Here is a 16,166-nt window from a genome sequence, read left to right as displayed (position 1 = left end):
CTTTATTCAATGGGACATTTCGTTTTTTTAAAAAAAAAAAATCATAATTTTGAACATATTAAAAAATTGGCAGTGCTATAAAAATGTACTGCAGGAGCTATCTTTTGGTATGTATTCGAAAATTTCTTTCGCATCTTATTATTTAATGCACATGATATATAAAATATTATAAACTATTATAAATCATAAAATACATTGTATTTTTTGCAAGTCATCGTTTATTTGTCCAATAAGAGAGAACTAATAAGCGACATTATTTTCTAAGGTTAAATTAATTAAGAAGATATCTCGCTAGAAATTTGGATATTTGGAGAATTCGATTTAAATCGAACTCGATTCAAATTTGAATTAGAATTTACGCGAATTGACATTTCTGATATTGCATTATCCCAAACTATTCTCAATGAATAGAAGAAGAGAAATCGATAAAACGGGCATCTTTAAAAATGATAAAATTGGCGTGGCGCCAATTTTCGCGAGATAAACAAATGCTCGATATTCATTAAATTATCGTGATCGAGAGTTTATTAAAAAAATTAATTAGCCTCGAGCTATTGCGTCAAAAGTTTGTTAATATTAACGTAATATTCGCGATATAAGCGTTTGGTGCGAATTTACATACGTAAATCCAATTGAGAAAGATCATGAAAAATCATAGGATTACACTTAAGATCCCATCCTGCCGAGCGATACCATCTACTATACTATTATTTTCATCCTGTTGTTTTTTTTTTTCCGAATGTAACGACCCTCAATGACTTTATGTCGCCATACAGATGATACGCGCACTCGGGGCGCCAAGTCACTTTGTCACTCGCGACTAAGGAACAGCGCGACTTTAGTATCCTTGTTCCATTAAACGACGTTATTACACAACTCCGGCATCTTTATTGCATTAAACGACATCATTACAACTACCGTCCGGTAGTTTATACGCTCTCATCTTTATTGACGCGGCGTTTATGCCGGTATTAACGCGAAATGACCGCAATTAAAATCCACGCGCGCGGTCCACGGATCGGCCGCCTTTGACACTCCCGCTTTTGACTCTCCCCCCGAGACTCAAGGCGACTCGATCGCGATTCGCGCGCCCCTTCATCCCCGTGTTTCATCCGACGACGCGTCCTAAGCGAGTGAGAAAAAAAAGTCCGGGGGGCGGGTACTGACCGGACTTGACGGAGCAATGGATGTGCGACCTGGACTCGTAGTAGACCCAGTCGAAGCCAGCCTCGACCGCGAGTCTCGCGAGCATCCCGTACTTGGCGCGATCGCGATCGCTCGTCGTCACATCGACCGCTCGTCCCTCGTAGTGCAGGGAGTCCGACGCGTGCATGCCATCCTCATCCCAGGCCTCGGTCACCCGCAGCTTTATCCCGGGCCATTGGTTCATCACCGAGATCGCCAGAGTGTTGAGCTTCTCCTTGCATCTCTGTAACACAGCGCGTAGCACCAGTGAATTAGTGACGGAATCGAATTTAATTGTTAAGGGAGGGCGTGAGAGGCAAAAATTATCAGATTTTTCCAGACGTGTATATATATATATATATATATATATACGCGACTTAGTTAATCTTGAAAGTTTCACAACGAGAATTTTTTAGATGTTACAAGCTCGCAAAGTTGCGGGCTCTAGTACTACGTTGTATTTTTAGGATTTTTAAATAGGATTGACCTAATTTTATTTACATCTCTCCCTTTAAGTTTACTTTAGAAAGATTATTTTTTTGGCATTATTCTGGATTCCGTTAAGTATATACATTCGGAAATTTAGGATTAAGAGGCTGACCATCGTTTCTCTCTCAACGAAAGACTCCTCGACCCATTTTTTCCGGATAGTTTTGCTTAATACGATTTCCGTCGCATTTGAAAACGTCGCACGGATCGACCCGCCCGTGGAATTCAGCCGATTTCATGGTTGCGCGTGAAAAAGGGAGGCTTTCCTCGTGACCGGTAGCGTCCGGCAGAGAGAGAGAGAGAGAGAGAGAGAGAGAGAGAGAGAGAGAGAGAGAGAGAGAGAAAGAGAGAGCGATTGCTCCGTTCGCGGGAACTGAACGGTTAAGAAAACGAATGCGTGTTTTGACCGGTCATGAGGTCGGTCCGGGATCTTTAAGAGACTTTGACGGGCTCAGATCCGTGGCGAATCAGCGAGCAAACAGGAATATAAATACGGCCGATGTCGAGGATCTCATTCGGTCACGCCGAGCCGCTCTTCCCCTCTTCTCTTGCCCGGAATCAGTTCTCTCTCTCTCTCTCTCTCTCTCTCTCTCTCTCTCTCTCTCTCTCTCTCTCTCTTTCTCTCTCTTTCTCCTTTTCCCCGGCGTTGTCCACCTTCCCCGTCGACGACGATGACGGCAGCCAGGCGGTGCTCCGGTGAGTCAATAGGATACGCGTTCTCGTAACGAAGCATGGATAGAAGCCGACTCGATGAGACTCGGTGGGCCCCAATAGCACAAGGACCCGTGTAAACCCGGGCTTAATCCGGAACGCGGCGTATCGAGGGCGCGAGAAGGCCAAACGCAAGGGAGTTCCCCCATTGACCGAAGCCGCGGCATTGTCGAAGGGCATTCGGAACGTCCGGGGGCCCGTGTGTTCAAATCGATTCTCGGAGAGCAATCGCCCACGCAGGGCTGTATCATGCGGATGACTGATCAGGACGCGGAGACAGGCTCGCTTGAGTGCGTGAACGCGCTCGGTGTAAATCGAGCGGGTCTCTCCCCGGGTCCCGGTCAGGAGAGGGGGGGGGAGGGAGAGAAGAGAGGGCCTTTTGCCCTTTTTATTCCCGGCCGAATGTGCGGAAGAAGGTAATTTTCGGAAGGGTACAATCGACTCTTGTAAGAGTGGTAAAAGCGGAGGGGAGAGGGGAGCGGAAGCCGCCGTGAGGAATCCGTCTGTTGTGAAGAAGAACGACCGGGGGGGGGGGGGAGGGAGAGGGCCGTCGAGATCGCGCGCGAGAAACGCGCGCTGCGACCGCGACGAATTCAGCATACTCCAGCGGCCCGTACGTCTCACCCCTTTTAATTCCTGTGGCATTTCAATGACGGGTACGCAATCCGATCGCGGTGTGTGTGTGTGTGTGTGTGTGTGTGTGTGTGTGTGTCGGACACGAAGCGGCTCGCGATCCGCATGAGGCCACAATGAGGCCCGTTCGACATCGGCCGAGAATGGAACGGAGCTAACAATGTCCACGAATTTGCAGCTTTCCTTGCGGCAATTAGCCCCTATTGACTGCAGACGACGGCCCTCTCGTCGGGGGACCGGTCACCACCTTTCCTTCTCTCCACCTCTTCTCCACCTCCTTTTTTTTTATTTCCCCGCGCTCACGGGCACGGATCCTCCGCCGGTGGAAACCTTCACGCCACGTGCACGCGATTGCCGCAATGTGAATTGCACGCCCGTCGGCTGTCGGATGAATTTCCATTAAAGTCCCCGGAGGTAATGCTCCAAATGAACTCGTGTGCGAGAGCGAGGCGTATTCCAAGCTGTGCGGGATCCGTTCAACGGACGGCCCTTAATTCCCTCGTGTGTCATACGTTTCGCGAAATTTATAACCGGGGCTGCCGGCCCCGGTTATACATGATTATCCCTCGATCAGCTTGTCATGCTACTTCCGGCGCGTGAAAGCGGTGGATCATCGTCACGCATCGCTTGGAAAAATCCAATTTGGAATAAATCGATCATTTTACAATGATCGAAGTGAGACATTTCGACTCCCCACGGGGGAGCTGCTGCACCACGTAAAGATAAAGTCGAGTGGATTATAGAGGCAGGATGCGTATGCAGGAATACGCATTCCCGTCTCACCTGTCGCCACAGTATCGAATACATATTCCTGATGCAAAGATTACGATCAAGAATCGATCCTCGAAAATTTTCCCATGCGTCTTTGGCTTTCGTGCGTAGCCCTGCACGATGCACGATGAGAACCGAGGTAATAGAGCATGAGAATGACGACGGAGTCAAGAAGAAGAAGAAGAGGAAGAGGAGGAAGAGGAGGAAGAGGAGGAAGAGGAGGAGGAGGAGGAGGAGGAGGAGGAGGAGAAGGAGGAGGAGGAGGAGGAGGAAGAAGGTGAAAGAGGGAGAAGTATAAAAGGCCGCGAAGGAGTCTCATATAAAGAGAGGGAAGAATGGTGAAGGCCCCGAGAGATATATCGGCCGTAGTGCGCTATGGGGAGCCTTGTTCGCACAGCAGGGTACCCCCTGGGCCCCTCCCAGACTTTACATTTATTTACAAATATTTTGGCGGAGTTGAAGAGATAGAGGGTATGATGGAGTGAGAAAGAGTGCGCGCGGTTGGCCAAAGCCGAGAATGTCGGGTCTTATGAAAATCCATTTCGAGTAAAAAATGGCCCGGCTCGTAATACATTAGGGACAAGGAGCGTTACGCGAAGGTGGGAGGAAAAGGAGGGGAGGGGAAGAGGGGCAGAAAAGATTTGCGACGGAAATCAAAAAAAGTTTAACCGAGTGCTTATACTCCGCGCGCGCGCGCGCGCTGAACGTCCCGAAAACGACTGTTCGTGTGAAACGCAAAAGGGAGGCCGCGGCTTTAGTTCACAGAAAGGACCTTAATAGAATTGGGCCAATTCCAATTTCCAGTGAGAGGTGTGAGGATGAAAGTTTCCTGGAAATCGTTTGAAGAGGAGCATCGTCATTCGGAATATCGCTCGGCCACTTATTATAATGATTTTCGATCTAATCGAAGAAAAAAGAAAGAGAGCAACGATATCAATGTAGCAAATTCTGCTTTTGTTGCGTAGGATGATTATACGTCACGCAAACGGGGCTCACAAATGTGTAAAAGTTTTACCGATATTTTCTGTACTTAAGAGGAGCTAAGTTAGATCCAATTAATTCTCAACAAGCACGAATGAGAGAGGGGCTCACACGCACACAGGCATAGACACGCGTGACGTTACGAATAGGGTTGCCAGTAGCCGAGAAACCAGTCAGGTTGATGGAAGATGACGAGTCGCGTTGTGTGAAGGATGCTCTCTCCACATTCTGCCCCGATGTTATTTTATCTCTCCTTCATCACTCGGCCCCGATGGCCGCTAATTACGAAGCGCATGTCACTTACACCTCGTTTACATATTTCGTATCTTATCGCTTAAACATGCGGGTAAAACCCGTGTTATCTCGCGCGCCCGCGATTTTATTCGCGTGCGTGTGTCCCGCGGTACGTAATCAATGTAGCAACATTAAAACGATATTAATTTCCCTGTTTGGCATGGTACTAATTGCCCCCGCCGTGCATGTTACGGCTCGTTAAATCGCAGATAACGTCCGCGAAATTGTCGAGCCATCGCCGAGAACAAAGGAGTGGGACGTCGAGACAAACGACGTCGGAGTGTAGCCGAACAGTTGGAGACGCTGGATGAGGGTGTGGAGGTCAAGGAGCAGAAAGGAAGATGCGGAGGAGGAGGAGGAGGAGGAGGAGGATAGAGAAAGATGAAGAGGAAAAGCACGTTAAAGTAGAAGAAACAGCGGGAGCAAAGGAACCCGAAGACGGGCCATGTACTGCTGCCACGAAAGGGGGTTGGGTCCGAGAGATGAAGGAAGATGGTGTGCGAAGCAGGACTGGGCTCCATACCAGCATCCGCAGACGGAGCCCCGCCCCCACTGGTTTCTTCTCCGTTTCTTCTCCACCTCCGAGCCCGCTTCGGCTTTACCTTCCCGCGGCCAGGCCAACCTTTTATTCCAATCTTCTTGTTTTAACGTGCTCGTTGCTTTACCCCCTCCTCTCTCGCGATCCACCACCCTCCATCTCCTTCCCGGCGTTCCCGCTGCTGTCCGCATGCCAGCCGCATTCGAGGGCCCCCGAGAGTGGGTCCCCGATGTTCCATTCACCGCGCAACAAAACGAACCGCCCAGGCATCAGCTGATCTTCCAGAAAGCCACTTCCGCCTTCAGCGGTAACCTCCGTGAGGTACACCCACACTCTCGGCATCGTGTCCGCCGTGTCCGCACTTTTATCAATTTCGCTGATCGTCGGAGGATTTAAATTCTCAGACAGTGAGAGGAGTCCGCGGCGCGCGCAGACAGTTTGAAATCCTTTTACGGACTTTTAAGATCGCCGAGGCTACCATTTCTCGTTTCCAGCGGGCGTTTATCGAGACTCTTGCTGCCCACTTTCTCTTCTTCCTCCCTTTCACACGCGATCGGCGCACTCGTCTCGATTAATCGACGGCTAAAGGGACCAAATCGAAACGAAGATGCGATCGGTGTACGAAGGACAATGGCCTGGGACCAAAGAGATGACACGGCAACAATGGCAGTCGTGCTTTCAGAAAGAATCGTGCGAGGTGCATCGAGTGTTTGTCGAGCTCTCTAGATGGTCCCAGCAGTAACGACTGAAGAGCAATCCCTGCACCGGGACGACCTATCTCACGCTTGTCTTCGTCTCTCCTTCCTTCATTCCTTATTCCGATTTCTTTCGCCTCGTAGCTGTTCGTTTATATGCCGTACGAATCTACATTCTTTGTTTTAGCAGTTCGTCAAACAACCGAATATCTCCTCGAGTCTGGCTCAACGAAGATGGATTGTGAGTTGAAAAAAATTCTATCCGCATTTAATTTTTAATACAATTGATCGAAATAAATCCTAATTATTAAAGGTGTTTTTTTTATATTTAATAGTTAAAGTATACTGAGTTAATTCTCTAAATTCTTTATATAAATTTTACAGCGTTATTTTTTTTCAAAAAATCTGACTTCATTTTCTTGTCTCTCACGAATGTGTCATCTTGCCGATGTGCAATTTCCGGGAAGCCGATCGACGTGACGATCAATCTCGCCAAGGAATTTTCAACCTGTCGTGCTTTTCGATCCTTGTGTTTCTCTTGCGCTCTTAGCAGATCAGGTTACATCCTTATTGCTTACCTGCGCAGTGACACTCTAGGACGAGAGCGACAACAAGGCGAAAGAGAACTTAAAAGGCTCAGGCGGATATTAACTGTGGATTTTAAAAAGTAGCGCTTTAATATTTTCAGAGTAGTGTAAAGAGTGTTGATACACACGGGATGTTCTCAAAATATTTGATTAGATTTTATTAACGTATCATATTAATCATTCATGTAATACTTTCTCATCAAACGATGGAAGGCTGAACATCTTAAAAACATCTGATCGTTCCAATCTTAATCAATCGCAAACGCTCACCGCGAACGAATTTGAGAATCGCGTTGCGGATAATCAATGGAAATAACGCTCAGATCGCTCTCATTCATACGCCCTCGTCGAATTATCAAGAATCACTTCAAGTATCCTTCTGGTTTTCTCTCCCAGTCAGCTGTGACTGGCCGCGCGATTTCCTGGAAAGCTCGAGCGGATCGCGCGCGATCAGGGAGGCTCGAACCTGTCGCAGGGGCCGATCGAGGCCTCGCCGTGCCCCGGGGGGGGGGGAGGGGGGCAGCTCATGTTACATCCTTATTACATACCTGAGCGAAAGACAAGACCGCGAGGAGGACGATCGAAGACGGCGGAGGAAGATCGAAGTCGACGGACCGCGAGGCCCTTTTGTCTGTAGGAACGGATTACCCACGGAGAGAGAAGGTGAAGGAGGATCAGAGTGATCGGGGGAAGTGATGGCGACGAGAGCGAGAGGGGCGGGGGGAGGGGGGGGGGGGAGGGCCCGAGGAGGACCAGCAGAGGGAGGACGTGGTGGGACGGAGGGAGGACGACACCAGGGGCGTGTTATTTTGGCCCCGAGGCGCGTCACGCCCGTCGTCGACAGGCTCCTCGGGCACTCCACGAAGGCGACCACGGGTGATGATGCCTCGTCCATCCACCGCAATCAAAGCACGCCTCGTCGCTTCCACTGTTCGCTCCGCTGCCCGATCGTTCTCGCGCGGCTTCCTCCTTCCGTCCCGCGAGGCGGCCAGCTATCGGTATCGATATCCCTCCGCGGTCACGAACGCGCCCAAGATTACGTCAAAGGAATCGTATCAAGCCAGAAATTGGAGAACGCGTGAGAACAAAATTCCAAAGGGAAAACGTGAAGAAGTACGACGATAAAAGTACGAACGAGGGATGGGAACGGTGCCCCCTGTGTTATTGATACGTTGTGAAACCATACGCGGCACGTTGTGTGTCGGGAGAGAATTTCATACAATAGAACTGGAACAATCAATGGAATATATAAGGCGAGGAGAAATAATATGCGTTATAAGATGCAATAAGGAATATTTTATCTAGTTGCAGGTATTTCTGTCGAATCACATATATTCGGTCTGTAGGAACAACGGTATGTAAAAACGAGAGATTATTCATAAAAAGGAGCGAAAGTTGGGAGACGCTCGATGCCCTTAATTTAAGAGCTTGTTGCGCCGGCCGGAGCTTGAGAAGGAGGAGGAGGAGGAGGAGGAGGAGGCAGCGAAGCAGGGGAAAAGAAAAAGCAAGAGATGGTGAAGGAGAAAGGGCAAAGTATACGTATACGAGAGAGGACGGATATCGTGTTCCAAATCGGGATCCGAGGGATCGGGTTATTAGGATCGAAATGAATGTAAATCCCCTTAACACGATCCCCGGCCAAAACACGGCTACCCGCGGCTCCGAAAGTGGCCAGATTAGATACCGCGGCAGGGCCGGGCCTGCCCGGGCCCATTGCGATCCCGCAGGATGCAGCAGCCTGATCCTATCTCTCTACGTTCCTCTTCTTCTTCGCCGCCGTCGCCGTCGCCGTCGCCGCCGTCCCCGCTGTCGCCGCCGCCGATCGAGCATCGCCGGGAATCCCATCCTATAGATGGGCCTTAAATCTCACATGCAGACCGCAGGAATGCTCGATGCGCGTCTGGCCTAACGAGGTTTTAATCGTCGTCACAACAGCCGCGCACAACACGTGACGAAGGTGTCACGTGCCCTTAAATCAGAAAATTATACGGCTCTCCCACGCCCCGCTTATGATCGCGGTCGTCGCGATAGTGCCAAGTTGAGGGGCTAAGTGGCAATATCCACGACAAAACATTTTATCGCAATTTCAGAGATGCGTTTTATCAGTAGAAAGGATTCTTCTTCGGGAAAATCGGCATGTAAAGTAAGAAGAAATCGATAAATTTCTTTTATTACATGACAACACAACCTTTTCATGTTTTGTTTTGATTGAAATGCCTACTAATCGTCACAAACATGAAAGGAATGAATATTCTTTAAGTGGTCAATGATTGCGTAAAATTTAGCTTATCTCACAAAGTATTCAACAGATCTCGTTGGATGAAACGAGATCTCACGTGGATCAGATACGTGACTGTCAATTTGTCACGACGCTCGATTAGCCCGAATGGGAATGGAGGCGGAAACCCATCAAGTCGCATTGCTTTGAATGAATTAATCTAGGCTGCGATATCTAGGCGATAAGGGATACTCACGTAGCGGATATGGCGACTCGGACCGACGTGTATCTGGCACGTTTTGTTTTCTATCAGTGATAAAGATCGTTATCACTGACAACGTGCCAGCACGTCGGAAAGTCCGCGCGCGCGGCAAACTCCACTCGTGGAGGATTAGTCCACTTCCGGAAAAATCCGCTTAAGTGGACCGGGGGTGGGATTATAAAACTTTGTATGTAGCGACATTCCTCGTAAATCGCGCCGCAGTAAATCACGAGTTGTAAGGCGAATTCGTCGAGCCATAAGAAGGCAGACCGCGCGAAGGAGTACACCGAGGCGGAATCGTGACTAGTTTCCTCCTTCCCTCCCTCCTCTTTCTCCATATTTTTGCCTTTTTACCTGTGATTTTCACCGCGCTTGATAAGTCAGCTTGATTTGTGGTCGGTATGAAGTCATGACAAAAAGTCTTGCCCCGTTAAACCGGCGTGCTTTCACAGTATTGCATAATCGCGACGCTTTTTTTACAAAATTTTGTGGCCGCACATAATATGCTCTTTTTGAGAAGATTTATTTAACGTAACGTAACCAGAATTAAATCATTGCAGATTTATTTCATTTAATAAACAATCGGATTATTAACCTCGAACGAAGCCAATTTCTGTAGAAGATTTAAAAAATATAAAAGATTATTCCATATGGAATGAAAAATTTAATTAGTATAACTAATTCTTTTGTGTCTAGACAAAAAAATTTTTTGTGCAAACGATCGTAAATATAGGAGATTACGTAATACGGTGTCGAATGTATGACGTTAGGTCACGATAAGGGATCCAAACGGGCAGCCAAAAAAAACCAGAACGAGACGGTCATTCCTCGCGCCGAAAATATCGCCGCTATGAATGACGGCGAGTGAAAGCGAGTTCTGCTTATTATTTTACGATTCTCGACATTAGTTAAAGATTCCGGCATTCTAAGTTTGTCGGTTGAAAAAGCAAATTCCACGGGGGCGCTTCGTCGGCGGTGCAAGTGAAACGCCAGAAAATACAAATTCGCAATCTTCCGCGAATTCGTCAGCCGAGGCTCTGTGCGAGAGGAATGGCCGCGTATCCTGCGTCGATCAAATCGCAGATTTAGAACATGGCGCGTTCAACCGGACGAGGTTATTCGTAAAATTTCGGTTTATATGTTCTAGCTGTTTCTTCGAAACAACTTTACGTTTATTAATAGTTTGCTCAATTCCTTGCAAATTTATCTAGAAATGTCTGTCATCGCGCGCCTGGATTGTATTAATTTTTTGTCTTTTTCTTGGTATTTCTTGGTTTTTTTTTTGGGGGGGCAAAAAATATAACGTGTTTTGTGATAAATCGATTATTATGAAATTGTACTGCGGAAAAGTTAATAATAATGTAATTTAGTCCCCCGGTTATTCTTCGCGCGCATACCATCTCATCGGGATGCGACGTGCGTCGGGGAAAATCGTGCGAAGACAGAATTAGCGATTCGTTTGCACGATGTAATATGCAAAGTGCAAACCTTAAAACATATTTAAATATTTTCTTCAAGCAAGATTCCACGTCGCGTTTTACACGCAACGCGCTTCAGCCAATACAATCCGTCCCCGCGACGTGGGCGGATGATTATTTATCTTGTCATTCGCGTGATTACTCCGTGCCGTCGGCACGGACTTCCAAAGCACCTGTCTGTGAATCATCCGTGGCGATCTCAGTGCGCCTTTCTCGTCTCCGACATCGACGAGCGTGGGACAAGCAGTTTCCGAAAGGGGAGAAGGAAACTGGAAGTCGTAAACATTTCTCTCGAGCGAGGAGAAAGGCAGTCGACTTGTACAAATTAAAACAACAAACACTTTTCTTTTATCAATTTCTCACAGAAAAATAGATAAACAGATGTAGATAAGTAAAATATAAAATTAAAAAAAAAAGAGAAATAAATTTCCCAAGTGTCTTGCAAAAAAAAATGCATTACGAAATTCGTTCGTCAGTTTTCAAAATTCAAATTCAATTCTGGAATCGTTTCACCTCTTCGAGAAATTCGAGAGGGAGGCTATAACTCGAGAGGAAGAAGTCGAGCGCAAAATCCCGACAAAAGGAGCAAGGAGAAATTGCGAGAGTCGAAGGAACGTTCACGGCACGTCCACTAAATCAATCAGTCGCAAGCAGCGATGCTAATTAGTGCTAATTGACCTTTGGACCGTGCTGGTCTTTAGCCTCGGCGTGTTATTTTTTCGCCGGATCTGCTTCCTTTCGTTTCTGCATACAATTAGAAAGACAAGAGCAAATCGTCTTTATTACCCTCTTTAGAAAATTTGATTTATAAATACACTTGCCGTTCGGATACCATTGTGAACTGAAGCCGTATACGACGTGGCTGCATGCAAAGTGGCGCTTGAAGAAAAACATTAGCATTCGCGTTTAGGCATACGTGTAAATATGTGCAGCGTGCAGCGGCGAGCCGTTCGTTGTAATCATATGTGTCTGATCTACATTATACAATATTATACAATATTATAACTCACTCACTCAGTCCCGTTGCAATCGTCGCTTTTGGCGACATGCAAATCGCTCCTATAAATATTGATTCTAATTATATTGAATTTCAAACTATTTCCGAATTTCCTACCAACTACTTAATCTTATATTCTACAAAACAGCCTCCGCTATCAATTTGGAGCGTCAAGATTTTATATTTTCACTCTTTTTCTCCGATTAACGTGTTTACGTTTTGTTCTCAGAATTTTGTAATTATGTACACATCTTGACGAGATGTCGAAAGGTATGATCTTGATAGAAATGTGGGATATTTTTAGAGAGAGACATTTAGATCGGATACATTTTATTTTGCGGAGCAAATTGCATTGATCAAGGAGCACCTGCACGACAGGTTTACATCGGTGGCGTTTATTGACAGATCGCAGGCGCTATCGAATCTAGATAACGATTGGCCTGAATCGCTCTGTTATTTTGCATTCCATCACGTATCGGTTATCTTGCCCCGCGATTTGTCGATTAGATCTGAGCGGCGGTCGTGGCGCCGTTCTCTAAACTCTCTCCGTGCTAAGATAATAATTCACACACTCGTCACGCCGTGATTTCTGATACAGGCGCGTATACGCCCCGCCAAAAAAAAAAATATCGCTGTATTATCACGGCGGATAAAAGAAATGGAAAGGAAATGCCGATTAAAAGATTTGCAATTTTATGACGGCTCTCTTGTCGATTTATCGCCGGCGCGTATGACATAGTTGTAGTAAATAAACGGCGTAATTGCTCGGCGCGAGAGAAGTTATCGGCTCCTATCTCGGCGCAAGATAACTGGGAGCTTGATAATTTTTTTTTTTTCTCGGTTAAACAATGGCGCGTGTAATTGCGCTACTTGTGGACTATAATCCGATATCCGTAGCCCCGCGGGACATGGAGTCGACGCTCGACGAGTAAGGGGATCGTTAAATCCATTGTGAAGGCATTACCGCGGGGACGCACACCAACCTACCGGGGGCCTCGAAGGTCGACGGAAGGAAAAGAATTCGAGGGGTCGAGTGGCCCACGGATAGTAGATTTGTATACGCGACTCTCTCTCTCTCTCTCTCTCTCTCTCTCTCTCTCTCTCTCTCTCTCTCACTCGAGTCATGAATAAAACTGAATAGCCGAACCGGTAAACCTAAACCCGAAGTCACTCACCACCTGTTGCCTTTGTGTTTGTACACGTCGGCCCTTTCACAAGTAAAACGGCTCTTAGATCGATGACTACTTTTTTGTCACCCTTCAGATCTAAGGATCCGCGGACCTCGGATTTACGGTAATGTTACATTCCACCATTGTTTCCATTAGATTGGAAATATATTGAGAAAATTTCCCAAGGGATTCGGAGATTCGAGATTTCGTCAATAAAAATTTCATAAAATATATCCGCAAGACTGTTCGACGAAATTATATATTTATCAATAATTGACGATTATTATTTGACGCTAGATTGTTTTAATAATAAAATTTGTATTAAACAATTAGGATAAAATTTAATACATTTAAAGAGGAAATTGTATTCAATATCAAAAGACAAATATTCGTGGAAAAAAAAAGTGAGAACGATGACAATAAGTGTCGTCTGCAGTAATGAACGTTTGATATAATGAAAGAATTAATATAGATTGAAACGCGAATTATATCATGGCTGACACCTCGATAAACATCACTCGCGCCGATATTAACGGCGTATAAATGCGCGTTAATATTGTCAAGTGGTATATCTAGATATATCGCCTTGTTCGGCCTGGCCGAACGTGTCTCGGAATTATGTAGCGAGATATGTCCCCTCGTTAAACACGGCATTGCAAATTATGCCGGTTGCGCCGATTAAACGCGTAATCGATAAGATCAATCTAAGTGACTCCTCGGCCGCCGCGCCGCGCCACGCCGCGCCACGCCGCGCCACGCCGCGCCACGCCGCGCGCGTTGCTGATGGCAAGATTACTTGGAAGCGCTACTTCGTTATGATTCCGCGGCGTGTATACGAGCGGTATTAATTCAATCTTTCACGCATGCACGAGCGGGAGCAGGTAGCGGCACGTCTTGTCACGGGAAATTAAGATTAACATTCAGAGGTGGCGTGTACGCGATGGCGTCGTTAGCGATATTTACAAGTACGTACGCCGGAGCAATAAACTCGTTGCTGCGTCCTTATCTCGGCGTACCGTAAAGCAATAATCGAGCCGTTATCCCCCATGTTGTAGGCTGGAGAACGGGGCTCATCGACGAGATACCGCGGGACACTTCGCAACGGTCGCGCTGCCACGCGCGTTGGCGTACGAGTACCGTTCGTCTCGAAGGAAAAGGGGGAAAAAAAAAAAAAAGAGGAGGAGGGAACGAAACTAATTCCGGAGGAGCAACGTTTGTGACGCGATGATATTCTCTTAGAAATTTAAAAGACGACTTCTTTCCGCCTGTAGAAAAAAATAAATCGCGGCCGAAATCGGATCTTTCCGCTACGCGGTTACGTAAACGCGCGACGCGCGACCATCGCCGATTTTTCGCGGAGAAACGCTTCGGTTGTAAGTCCCGTCGTTCGCCTGCCCCCCCCTCCCCTCCTCCCCGGTTAAATGTTCGGCAGCGTTATCGGTGTCGAGTGGTAGCTCGTTCGTTCGAGACGGTGGGGAGGGACAGAGGAGGCGGGGGAGCAGGTTGCAAGCAGGAGAGAAGAAGCATTGGCCTGGCAAAGTGTTTAAGAGCGTTATCTTCTCGGCTATTAGTCTTTCTTGGTGTGTGGCCTCCGGTCTCACCGGTCGTCCTGCTCTTGGAGAGCACGAGCTCGCTCGTGCAAGGGTTAAGTTTAAATAGCCCCCTTATCTCGGCTCACCATCTACAATCCCGGGAGATTCATGGAGAGGATCAAGGAGAATCGCGGCGAGGGATCGAGAGGGAGGGAGGGAGGGAGGGAGAGGACAGGACGGGGATGAGGCGCGAAGATCGACGCGAATTCCGTCGCTTTCGAATGTCCGGGGGGGGGGGGGGGGAGGGAGGAACCGCCTATTCGCGTGATAAGCATTCGCGGATCGCGCGATTCGTCGACATTTGTCGTGAGAAAAAATATATCCCTCTCCCCTCACCCCCTCCGAATCGCGAAACGAGACGAAAGAGAGAATGTTCGAGGAGCACATTCTTCGATTTGACCTGCGACATCCGATACGTTACGTCTCTCGATACGAGAGAGTTCTTATTCGAGTTCTTATCCGAGTAGCGAGCGTGCGCGCGGGGATCTTCCATTTTGAAAAATTGAGATTCAATTCCAGGTGCAACGACCTCTGTCACGCCGCTGCTTCTTCTCGATTCGGGTGTCAGCTCGGCGCCGCAATTATCATAGGTGAATCTGTGACGATCGATCACGCCCGATCAAAGGGGGGAGGGAGGGAGGGAGGGAGGGAGGGAGGGGCGCCGCGCCAGACGCCCGACAGTTTAAATAACAAGTGGATGTGTCTTTTGTTAATACGTTGGTTTATTAATAGGGCCCGCTGAGTTCCCGTACTAGCGCGGTATGGGCCCATTGTGGTAGGGAACGCGCGGTGCACGTAATTCCCGCCAGATTGATGGCCAACTATTACCAGAATTTATCACGCCTGCCAGGCGACTATTGTGACGTATGTGTAAATAAAAAGAAAGGCGGTCCTGGCGATGGCAGGACCTACCTCCTTGTCCGTGACACGGAATGTCGTCGTCGATCACGTTCGGATCGCGATGACGTTCGGATTTCGCGGATGCTCGCAAACTTTACGAGGCAACGGCTCGGATTTTTTAATGACGCGCGTTAACAATCGTGAAAATTTATTTGGAAACATGAAACATCCGCGAAATCCGGATTCTGATTAACCGAGCAAAATTTAAAGACTAGAATTCATGACGAGAGATCCATGAGGAGAGATCTTACTGTTTTTTTTTCTAGCGTATCCCAGCTACGATAAAAGACCTGTTCTTATGACCGTTGTAAAATCTTCTACAACGATCATAAGGCGAATCATGATCGTTCCAGTCCTTTTGGTTGGACTGTGATTTGTCGTTCGGAAATTCGGCGACATCAATCGACAAGTCCATCCCGATTAATTATTCGCATTCGCAAGAGAAATGAGAGGTGTCGCGACCAAATTCAGATTTCAGAGAGCCGATAATCCTCATCGAATATTCCGCCGAATCGTAAACATCCTCACTCAATTTATTCCGCTGGCATGCACCAGCCGAAATCAAAAACATCATAAATTAAACGGACATTAGCTATAGATTGTCGCTGCTTTTGTTCAACGGCCCGTACAATAATCTCATTATTTATAGGATCGCGACTGATCGCT

The 16,166-nt window shown here is 47.4% G+C and overlaps 1 protein-coding gene across 1 annotated transcript in view; it reads right to left on the bottom strand.

Moving 5' to 3' along the window:
• Positions 1-16,166, bottom strand: part of hh (hedgehog signaling protein) — a 41,407-nt gene that overhangs the window by 2,818 nt on the left and 22,423 nt on the right. Inside the window, exon 2 of the mRNA XM_011632102.3 lies at positions 1,168-1,429. Coding sequence (XP_011630404.2) covers positions 1,168-1,429 — 262 coding nt within the window. The remainder of the gene's footprint in view (positions 1-1,167; positions 1,430-16,166) is intronic.

The sequence above is a fragment of the Pogonomyrmex barbatus genome, unplaced genomic scaffold (assembly GCF_055798465.1).
Source record: "Pogonomyrmex barbatus isolate J1 unplaced genomic scaffold, ASM5579846v1 scaffold1, whole genome shotgun sequence".
In the NCBI taxonomy this organism is placed as follows: Eukaryota; Metazoa; Arthropoda; class Insecta; order Hymenoptera; family Formicidae; genus Pogonomyrmex; species Pogonomyrmex barbatus.
The sequence above is the reverse complement of the archived record's forward strand: the minus strand, read 5'-3'. Positions and strand labels throughout refer to the sequence as shown.